This window comes from Macrobrachium rosenbergii, chromosome 53 (genome assembly GCF_040412425.1).
Source record: "Macrobrachium rosenbergii isolate ZJJX-2024 chromosome 53, ASM4041242v1, whole genome shotgun sequence".
Taxonomy (NCBI): Eukaryota; Metazoa; Arthropoda; class Malacostraca; order Decapoda; family Palaemonidae; genus Macrobrachium; species Macrobrachium rosenbergii.
The window spans coordinates 16,572,549-16,584,779 of NC_089793.1; the positions used below are offsets into that span (position 1 = coordinate 16,572,549).

Genomic DNA, 12,231 nt, shown 5'->3' on the forward strand with positions numbered 1-12,231 from the left:
ACAATGACCTCTTAACTTCTCGTTGTGTTTGTGGTCGAGTGATTTTGCTTAACACCGCCCCCATCCAATCTGCACGAGTTTGCATCTCACTGGAATGGTGGGGTTTGGACCATGGACGGTTAATTTTCATTTTGGGATGACAAATGATCTTCAACACCCCGGTGTGAGCTCACTGTGACATCTACAGGGAATGCTAGAGTTCTCCTTCCGGTTCTTTTTTTCTTGAGAAATTTTGCTTTATGATTTTGTTTAGTGGGGACATTTCCTTTATGTATCTACTTTTATCATTAAGCACTGAATTAATTTTGAAACCTTCACTTTGTGTTTTTATGTGCCGTAATTATAAGTTGGAAATTCACTCGGGTCCAACGGTATAGGCTACCTGTAAGTTGAAAAGTTGTTTAAATTGTTTTGTTTGAGGGAATAAATGGAATGCTTATGCATTCGCTTTATATTGAAGATTGAGATTGTAGACTTGTTCGCCAATTTCTCATTTAAAAAAGATTTCAGACGAAAATAGTGGGCAAAACCGTTATGGCCAAGTCTTGCCTAATTCTTTGCTTAAGCCTTCCTTTACCAACACCTTTGTAATCAGTGCTCAGCTTAATTACCCAGACTGGAAGCTTGTTGTCTGAATCTAGCAGCTCCTTGAGCACTATGAAGTGAGATGAATGGCTTTTGAATAAGGCTATGTACCTCACGTAGATGTTGTTGTATATTTATAGTACATTTTTCAAGTGTTCGGAATATGAAATATCTCAAATAACTAGAAAGGATACGTATGTCTGTTCAAAATGGTAACATATCGTTTTTTAATACAATTATTTTTGACATGTATATTCAGCTGTATAGCTTCGTCAGGCCCTTCCTCGGTGAGAGTTATTAAAATTAACATCCTGATAAGAAGCAAAAGGAAACCGATAAGGAAATAGGCGTTTGCGAAAGATTGTCAAGCGCCATTTTTGTTGCGTGGTTACTGTTGTTTATCTCTTTGGAATTATTTTACACTTCCTTCTACCTGAAGTTTCTGGCAGTATTATCCTTAAAAAGAAAATATAATATCCCTGTTTTCTAACAGATGTTTTTAAGGGCAAGGCCATTGCAGATAGTTCCTAATTCGATCCCTGTTAGCACTTACAAAATATTTCGTAGATACTTGTTGACGTTGTAATTTTACATTTTTCTCATCCCGTAATACTATATAATCAGAATTAATTGACTAATACCATTTGGTAATTTTAATGGAACGTTGGACGTTGCAATAAATAAAGTCTTAAAAATTGCAGATTGCTAGTGTACAGTCACTGGGCGTGCGAATTATGACGTTGCTTAAAAAAATATGTAACTTAAATGCATTATCATGTTTGGGTTTTGAATTGCAGCTCTCCTCTTTTTCAAACACCCAGGTGTGTGTTTGTGTGTGTGTGTATGTCTTTTGATGACCTTTTGCAAGTTTCCATTAAAACCCAAGTTTCGAAACTTTTCTGAAGGACATGATGCAATGCAGAGTAAAGAACCTCTTTGTATGCGAATGTGCTTTGCAATTTTTGGAAAGTAGATTATTCTCGTAAAGAACGATTACGCTGGGAAGACGATTAAAATTTAAAGATTATAAGTGCTAGCTGCAATACATGATTTCAAGTCATGTCTCTTTGTTGGAATGATAAGATATTTTTATTTTAATGTGTCAGATATCTTTTGAATCTGATTTTTTTCTCTCTGGTATCTTAGCGCAAGTGGTAGCGCGTTGAACTTGTAACTTTATAACCTGGGTTCAATCCCCGAACAGAGGGAACGGTATGGGCAAGTTCCCTAAAATCCTGAATGAATCTGTTACCCAAACTGTGAATTATTTTCTTGTTGGTAGTTGACTTCTGTAGGTCGCACCTGAAATGGAAAAAAGTTAAGTACTCTTAGTTCAAAGCCCAGACCACTGGGCTGATTAACAGCTCTCTGAGGCTAGGCCAGAAGGATCCGACATTTTATGTGGCTGAGCCAGTTGGTTGCCAGCAACGGGACCACAGCTTATTGTGGAATCCGAACCACATTATACCGAGAAATGAATTTCTGTCCACAAGAAATAAATTCCTCAACTCTTCATTGGCCGGTCGGAGACTCAACGCGGGCCCAGCAGATTCTTCTTGAGAGAGAGAGAGAGAGAGAGAGAGAGAGAGAGAGAGAGAGAGGGAGCTAAGAAAACCAGCAGACATGGTATTGTACTATCAAATTTGTATACTATAATGTTATTAGATTCCGTGACCCACCAACTTTTAAGATTCTCTCTCTCTTTCTCTGGTAAGATTTCCTCGTATTTTAGATCTTGCTTATCACTATAACTAAACAAGAATTTCGTCCTTAAAACGAGGTATATCCCCTGTTTGTTTTGTGGGCGTTCGTCGGCGACTTCGATTCGCTTCAGGATAAGCCGAAGTGGTCTTGCAATTCTGGGAATCGCCGTGTAAGTTCATCAGTAAAACACAACCCGTAGTACGCATTGCTGAAGGGAGGTGTCTTGACTGAAATTAATTAGTTATTGTTTTCCATTTAATGACTTGTGATAGAGTTATGAATATATTATGTATCCATAGTTTTTTCGGTGTATAAACAAATGTTAGTGTCAGTCATGCATTACTCATTGACCAGATGATTATACTCGTGTTTGACCTCTCTCTCTCTCTTTAAAAAAAAAAACTATGCTGTTCGGAGGCAAGAAATGTAAATGACAAGCGGACAAAGGTCAGGTAAATATGCTTTGGAAGTCCGTTGTTAAACTAAATCGAAGAAAGGAATTTTAATTTATCTTTTTTTAATCTGAGACACAAACTTTCCTACTTCCCCATCCTTGAGATAATGTGGACTCATGTCTCGAAAGACAAACTCCTTTTACCATCCCTTTGTGTGTCCAGGAAAACAGAAGCAGTCAGTCGGCAAACGTCACTCTGCGCCTGTGTGTTGCTTTCCTTTCTCATCGTATGATGATGGTAATCGTGATGGCTGACCTGGTTTTATATGCATTGTTCAGTGAGAATTTAAATATTTATGCGCTGAATTTATTTTAAGCTTTCAAGCGTATGTTAACCACTGTTGGGAAGGTAATGATTATATTGATTGAGAAATGAGATATTTTTATCAAAATTTATGTAATTGATATTTGTTAATATGCACAGTAATTCATGAATTACTGTGTGCGAGCGTTTGTTTGTACGTAAACACACACAAACGTGCACTCCTCACTAGTAAAAACAAAAACTTACGATGTATCGTTCATATCTTCAGCTACCTGTTATTCACATGTCAACTTATATTCTTGGAGCAGTTGCGGAGTAATGGGTTTGTTAAATGTCATTATAATCTAAGTAATGCGATAATAAAAGCACGTCATCGAACAAGTCCCAAATTTGAAATGTTATGTCTGCGTAACTTTTCTTTAGTTCAAGAAACTGATTACCAGTGTCTTCGTAACTTATTTATACCGGTATGGATATATACCTTATGACAAAATGTGAAAGGACACTGCCTTTGACAAAGTACTCTTTTCTTAGCATTCGTTTATCACATTTTGAAATATATACACCTGGGAAAGTATTTTGCGTAAAATGCTTCTTCAGATTGTTAGCTGCAGCGACTTCATGCCAATTGCTTTGTGTGTTTGAACTGGTGCTAATAATCTTGGTTTGACTAAAGTGGTCTTGTTTATTCTTTTGGATATACTGTAGTCATTCATCTTTTGTGTTTACAGCGTAAATATATAATTTTTCCTTCATTTCAGTTATACACTTAGCTTTGATCAATATCTCACTACATCTCTGAAGTGTGTTTTTTGTCGGTCTTTTTCCTAATTAGAGAATAAGTTTTTAATAGTCAATAAATTTACAGAAAGAAGAAAAGTTTCCTGACTTACGCTTGAGAAATTTTCCACTTTTTTCTGTATACTCCTTACATACTTCAACATAATAGTCATTGTTAGTAGTGTTTTTTTAATCGCGCAGTTTATCATCATTTCGCCTCTTAACTCAGCATGACATAACAGAGGTGAAATAACATTCCCCTGTAACACCCACTGCAGTCATTTGACAAGACCCCATCAACATTAACTTTCCCCTTATCTTTTTCACGCTCAAAGGCCTTGTAATGAACATCCACGAGAAGAGATTTTAAATTCCATACACCGCTGAACGATGTCTGAACACACATTTTTTATCTGTGCACCTCTTGCCTTGTGCAACACCAGCTTGTTCATCTTTAGCTTCGTATCAGTTTCTTTCTCCAACTAATAAAAATAATCATAAGGAATATTTTCATTTTACCCAGCATCTCGGGGTCTTTCTTGTTCTTATGATGTTGTTATTGACCAATCCCTCCTTTTGAAAAATATTTTCCTCTTTTTATTTTCACTCATGGATGTTTCATTAATAATTCTGTGGGCTACCCTAGCGCCAGTACCACTCCCTGAATACATGGCTTTGTCAACATCATCAGAGTGTTTGTCCAGGTATTCTCTCTTATATCTGTACTGGCTCTTTATTTAACTTCACTGTGTGCGACTTGAGTACTTTGCACATTCTATCTATGCGTTCTTCATCTCCTCCCTGAAATTTGTCTACATGGACGTTTTGCTTTTTCGATCCTTTATTGAACCATGTCTAATACTATAATTGTTTCTGTTTTGTTACCCCATATCCTGTACTTTTTTCCAGTAGATCGATATGAGCATATAGTATATATATATATATATATATATATATATATATATATATATATATATATATATATATATATATATATGTCTCAAACCAGTGTTCATTCATTATCTGCTCTTCTACAGTTATGATTTCTGGAACAGCAAATCTGTTTCGACATTCAGTTACTAAAGCTTATCGATGCTCGTCTCCCAAAGCCAAAATACTGATTCAGATTTTTCGTTGGTTGCTTTTAACTTCAACGTATGTAGCAATGACTAAGTGGGTGATAACTGCCAGCATCTGCCCCTCTGTAACTCTGACATTTCTGAGCTATTTTTCTCTCTTGATTAGTGGTTATGCGATCTCTTTGGCTTCTGTAGCTGCCATATGAAAAAGTTCGAGTATATTTTAAGATGTCCTTTTGTTGGAAGAATACCTCTGGCCACCAAATTATGCTTATTTACAGCATTTTCATCACTTTTAATGGCCAAACGTCCCGCCATATCTAGGTGGCACTTTCATTCATTTTAAACATTGATTAAACACACACACACACACACACACACACACACAGAGAGAGAGAGAGAGAGAGGAGAGAGAGAGAGAGAGAGAGAGAGAGAGAGAGAGAGAGAGAGCTGACCAAACCACATGGCCTTATTGTTAAGAATGCACTCGGAATATCAGTTGAAACTTGGTACTGTGTTAATAGCTAAACTCTGGGAAGCCTGAATAAATAATTGGAACAGAAAATCTTATTAAATGGCTAAGGAGCCTGCATGTCTTGTTGCATTATAATGGTAGTTGACGTAGATCACTCTCATTGATTATATCAGTTGCATACAGATGCTTCGCGTGGTGACGGAACCCCTTTAGTTGTACGGTTTATGATGTCGGATTGTGGCTGTCCATATGTATCTAATCGTATGTAATAAATTGGTTTTATTTTATACTGATCATTGGTAATTCTTTGCTTTCTACCGTTTGTCGAAGGACATTTATTATCTGTTTAGAGTCGTGCGTATCGATATAATAGGGCCGATATGCGTATGTTGATGTTAATTAGCTCGAATTGTAACATATGACGATCTGCCGCTATCAGAAAAGTACGGTTTTTTGTTTTCCCCCATTTGCTCGTTTATGTTTTCTAGCCATGGGGAGGCTGTAAATTATTATGGCATTTTACTTTACCTGTAAAAAGTAACTTTCTGTTAATGCGGCAGAGAAGTTTGGATAACTGTTCTCCGGGTTATTTTCCATGTGTATAATTAGTTATTTTTTTGTGATTTTATTCTTGTGTTGTGATTTGATTCTTGCAGTTCAGTTGAAATTTGTAATATAAGTACTGGGAATTACACATGGATCAGATGCACCAATGTTTGCGTGTGTAAAGCAAGTAATTTTACCTTGATGGTTAAATTGCACACCATGAGACCTTTGGGTTTTAGAGGAAAACTATGTTCTGTGCGGAAATTGTGGAGTTATTTTTATTCATTATATTTCTGTGTGTAGCACACAAATTTATTGTAAGTGTAATTTAAATACAATAACATTTGTATGTTGCAAAGACGTTTTTGGAGGGGTGGAGGGTTCTCGTGCCTGCGGTTAATTGATGAAAAAAATGTTTTCAGCCCGACTGTTTTCAGTTGCGGAAAATATTTAATATGAAATTTTTTAAAAGTGTAATTACTATTTCGAGAGAAACCGTTAACTTAGTTGTTTCAAAGAAAATGGACCAAAAATTCTGCAGTTTTTTTTTTTTTTTTTTTTTTAATATTTATGATTTAGTTGATTACCATTGTACCCATGGTTTAAACCGCACTGGGTATTTAGTTTGTAGGTAAGTAAATTTTTGTTTTAAAGATATTTAAAAATTGGTATTGGTGACATTAGAGATTTCTTTGCATCATTTCCCTCTCTCCCATAGAATAACGAAATTGTGTGTGCAAATATGCCATGTCTAACGAATCATGGCTATCTTTACAAGTGAAGTCACAGTGTTTCCAGAAATCAATTCCAGTGATGCTCCTAATCTCTCTCACGTCATTCCTGCCATTCAGAGACGCCCCTCTTAGACGCAGAAGTGTAAACATAGGTTCCATGTTCAAGTTCGTCATCATATCATTACAGGATGGTTTCCCATCGCGAGTGACAAGAAAGCGGTTGTTTGGGATGCTGTGGGTGAAGTCCCTTAATTTTTGTTAATTTTTCTGGTAGTTAAAAGGATATGTAAAGACCATTGTCCATTTGTTACGTTATTTTATCGGAATTATTATTTCGCATTGCTAGCAGTAATATGATTTAGTATTGGGAAACCGATTTTTTTTAGATTAAAGTGAGAAATTTATAAGGATAAGAAATTAGTTTATACAGTGACTTAATGTTCCACATCTCATAGCTCTTCAATGTTTAGATGATGGAATGTTTTTCCAAATCATGTTGACCCTTATACACCAATTTAAAGTGGTTCGAGTGTCTTGGGAAATCAAGTGATTATGAAATATTCAAGCGTAGAACTTGTTGCTTGGTTTTTCAAAGGTCGGGAAACGATCGAAGCTATTGTCTTATGTACTTAAAAAAAAAAAAAAAAAAATTGGGAGAAAATTTTCATCTTTAAAATGAATTCGAGAGGTCGATAGTGCGGTCATATTAGTGTATTTAGCTCAGCCTCAACGAAAAAATAAAGAAAAGTTTACCTTTTTCATCTGTGTATATATATATATATATATATATATATATATATATATTATATATATATATATATATATATATATATATATATATATATATATATATATATATATATATATATATATATATAGATGAGTTTGAATGCCATTAAGAAGATAACAGGCAAAAGTTCAGTACTGAAATTCTGCCTGTCATTTTCCTGTTGTGTGTGTGTGTGTATGTATGTGTAGTGTGTATATATATATATATATATATATATATATATATATATATATATATATATATATATATATATTATATGTATGTATATATATTATATGTTTACAGAATTTGAATGAAAATTGTATTAGCGTAACCAATTTTGTTTTTCAGCCGACGAACTCCAGATGTATATATTATTAATTTGTCCTGGATTAATATCTTAAGTTAGAATATCACTTCTGTAAAAACAAAAGCGATCAGAAATGGCATGAAAACCCCATAGAATTTGCAGAAACTAAGTGAAATTACACTGTTGGTTAGTTTTGTCAGCGAAAAATTTTAAGAATGACAAGGTCAATATTAAATATCGTTCATACTTTTTGTGAAGTGGATTGTACGCTTGTACGGGGAGTATTGCTTTCTTCTAATCTAGGTGACAGTTAATAGAGATATGGTCATTTATTTGTAATTTACGTATTAATCTCGCAAATTAAATATTTCGTTTTTAAATTTTTTTTACATCAATATACTCTGGAAACATTTCAAATCATGGCGTCCCCTTCGGTTTTATGCATTAGAACAGTTTTTGTATAATTTCTCATTCGATTTTTTTGAGTTATTATATAATTTTTTAGGTAACTAGACTATCGTGTAATTATTTTTTTAGTTGATTAGGATGTCGATACAGAAGTTTGTTCATGATGGCCATACCATGTTCATTGTTACTGTTGGAACGACAACAGTGAGAACAGCAGCACTGTTTGATTTCAATGCATACAGTATACATGAGACATTATAAGGTTAGTAAGGAGTTAGACATGAAGGTTCCAGTCCCTGATCACAGTCTTGTATGGTCCTTGTTGCTGGGAGGGAGTACTGTCACTGACGAATGTTATGGCTTTGTGGTGATGTTTATTTTGCCTGCAGCCTGCTTTCCGCTGACCTGGCCCTTCTTTGTTATGAATTTGCGATACCACTAATCGCCGCCTTTGGTATTTTTCGTTCGGGAACGCACTTTACAAATTGTCTTTTCTCTCTCCCCACACCGTGTTTTTTATTTTTTTTAATTAATTTTTTTTTTTTTTTTTTTTTGAGGGGTCCCCCACTTATTTTTCATCCCCGGATATTCATGGTTGTTGTGAATACCAACTCTATACCTTTTACCTTTCACTTTCCTTAGATTCAAATTGTGTCTTAGTTACAGTATTTTTTAAAAGACAGGTTTTCTTTTTCTTAATCTTCTGGTTTCATTGAAGAATGTCAGGTTAAAAATAGAAAATTCCATTCGAAAGAATCGGCTCATTTTTAAAATTATTCTCTTGGTAAGGTTTTCCTGTTTACACCCTTGAGCTCAAGGGTGAAATTTATTCCGTTAGATTACTAAATATGTATTGTGTCGAATGAGTTTTATATGGATACCATAAAACTCGTTTGCTGAATGGGAAGTTTCATTCGTTATACTGGCTAAATTGAGTCGATCAAGGTCGCCATGATGAAAATGGTACCCTCTTCACGGGTCCTCTTCATAAAAACAAGGTGTGACGAGCGGTAATCAGACAAACCTCAACGGCAGTTACAACGAACATCTGATCGTGTTATTGCCATTGACTTGAAGAGAGGTTATCTTTGATATATACCTTAAAAGTATCCGACTGAACTCGTTCGGCTTGTTGCGAAGCGTTGGTATCGGTGATAAGGTTGGGCTTACTCCGATATTTACATTTTCTGTAGATTCTGAGTCTATCATTTATCGTTGTAGTTTCTGTTCCATGTTGCATGTATTTGTTTATTTTGAATGGTTATTGCAAGTCCCCGCGAAGACTTATTTTATGGTTGATGTTAACCGTCCAGGTTCGTCTTAATATGAAATTACTTTAATATTATTGTACTTCTTGCAGTCCAGTAATCAAGCTGTTAGTGTTATAAGATAATTTTTGAGATACCTTATCTGATACGCTACACTTCTTGTGATAAATATTTATCCTTCAGTAACCAAGTAAGAAGAAAAGAAAAAGTGCACACACACACACACACACACACACACACACACACACACACACACACACACACACACATATAATATATTTATATATACATAATGTGTGTAAACAAATTTCGAACTGATGTTAAAGTTAATTTTTTGTGATATTTAATTTTTCTGTGTACATTGTTTATTTTTTATAATTTCATACTTTAGTAACGTTGTACATTTTCAATTTGCAATCATTATATTACAAGAATGTACTCTTGTGAATCATGACCTGCGTCAAAGTTAACGATTTTCTATATTATGAAAGATGAAAACGAAATAATACACGTTGAAATATGTAAAGTCCTGGAACATTTCCTGTGTTCAAGGACAGGTAGATTTTTATTATTTACTTGTTAGGGATTTATTATTGTCTTGAGATATAGTTTGCTTTTTATATGCTTATTTATCTCTGAGAATAAGTTATATGTATAAACGAGAAATTCAATATTTTGTATACAGGATTGGTGAAATTGGCTATGTTGAACGATATTCAGTGAAGTCTGTATTCTTGATCTAAAGACAAATAACTTGAGAATCAGGGGTGGGAGTGCGATTGTACAGTATGTCTCGTATTGAAATTCATTATTGTCTTTGTTATTTTTTTTCGGCTAAGAGACAGACTTGTGTTGGAGTTAGTTATGTAGGCAGTGTTGTTTTGAAATTAGAATTCCCGCTATATTTCTTCTCTTGATTTAAGAACGTTGATTTTTTTTTTTCTTTCTTCAACATTCGTTAGAGCTCTAATTTGGTTGTCGTAGATTAAAAGTATGTCATAAGTAAAACATGCGGCATTGTTTCTTCGGCGCAATCAAGTTTTCTGTACATCGTATAATCAAGGCCACCGAAAATGTATAATGCTGTATGAGCCGCGGCCTATGAAACTCTCAGCCGGCCGTGGTGGCCTGTGTTATTCCGTTGCCAGTAGCTAACAATGATCATGGCTAACTTTAACCTTAAATAAAAACATTGGGAGGCGGAGGCTGCAATTTGGTGTTTGATGATTGGAGGGTGGATGATCAACATACCAATTTACAGCCCTTTAGCCTCAGTAGTTTTTAAAATCTGAGGGCGGACAGAAAAAATTGCAGACGGACAGACAAAGCCGGCACAGTCACTATAGTTTTCTTTTCAGAAAACTAAAACTGCAACGTTCTTCGAGATTATTTAAGAAGTATAGATGTTAAACCATATCACAAACTTCCTGACTCCTAGTACCGATCATCTTGTGCTGCGACCATAACGAATATGGTAAACATGAAGCAAGTCCAGAGTACATAATTGGGTCACCTTAAGGTTACCGACTGGCCAATAAAACAGTCCAATTAATACTTTGCGAAATCCACTTGATTTCAAAATTTCGGGTACAGTATTTAGATTTTTAGATTTAACTGCGTAACGTAGGCCAATAAAACAGTCCAATTAATACTTTGCGAAATCCACTTGATTTCAAAATTTCGGGTACAGTATTTAGATTTTTAGATTTAACTGCGTAACGTAATTTTTTATATACATCTACATTTTCCCTTAACCATATAATTTTTTTTAGTGTAATCTGCTCTAGTTTCATAAGTACACCCATTCTTTCACTTGGTTGTTTCGTAAGCATGGGTAAATACCTTTCAAGTATGACTTTAACTGATCATACTTATTTATATTTACGTTTTAAATTCCAAATTTACGATTATTCGGGAATTAGCGATGAAGGTAAAAAGTTACACATTTTGCATTAATATTTGATTTATTAATGGTTTCTTGTTAAATTCAGAGCATCGATGGTTTAGTATTTTTACCTAGCGATAGCGGAAGACCTCTTCAGGAGAATTTAGGAAAGCTGTTTTACAATGCTGCTAAATCGTCATCTTCATGAGCGCCAAGGCTTCCATCTGAAAATAAGTATACAATTAAAATTAATTCTTGCAGCTAATAGGTGTATGATATATGAAGGCATTTTTGTAACCCATTTATTTATGAACTTTCTTATAATTTGGGATCAGTGAAACTGCGAAGAACACCACAGAAAAATACAAGTGAATTGAACATAAAACAGTAATTTTATAGGGCACCTTGGCGCTCTCTCTCTCTCTCTCCCAATTACGTACGTCCTTCCATTGTTTGGTAATTTTATAGGGCCCTTTGGCTGGCAAAGTCAGTCTCTCTCTCTCTCTCTATTACGTACAGTACGTCCTTCCATTGTTTGTTAATATTAGTGCTGTTCTCATCCGTTAAATTGGCATTTTTGTTATCGGAATTTTACCGTTAACGTCTTTAAATTTAGTATTTGCATGATTCACATTGAAAAATTTCGTTGTGCGAATTATTCACATTTACTTACGTGGTAGTTATGATTAGGTTAAATGATTTATAATAGTAATAGGAATAGAAAACGTACTCGCGCTTTTGAAGGATATATGCAGAGAATTCGTTATTTATGAATCTGTATAAAGACTAAGGCTGCTTCGGTGGGAAAGAGGATGTTATCAGTCTAGCTGATAGGAATAGTAACATCTTATCATGCCACCTGGCATAATTGTACCTTTAGATTCCTTTACCTCGTGGTATTGGGGGGAAAGGGTAATCTCCTTGAGGGTAACGATAAGGGTTAGGTGGGGATGGAGGGTGTGTGCTATC

At 34.9% G+C, this 12,231-nt stretch overlaps 1 protein-coding gene across 1 annotated transcript in view; it reads left to right on the top strand.

Annotated features, from left to right (window-relative positions):
* Positions 1 to 12,231, top strand: part of LOC136834057 (mRNA-capping enzyme) — a 289,989-nt gene that overhangs the window by 255,403 nt on the left and 22,355 nt on the right. Inside the window, 1 exon segment of the mRNA XM_067096314.1 lies at positions 6,468 to 6,519. Coding sequence (XP_066952415.1) covers positions 6,468 to 6,519 — 52 coding nt within the window.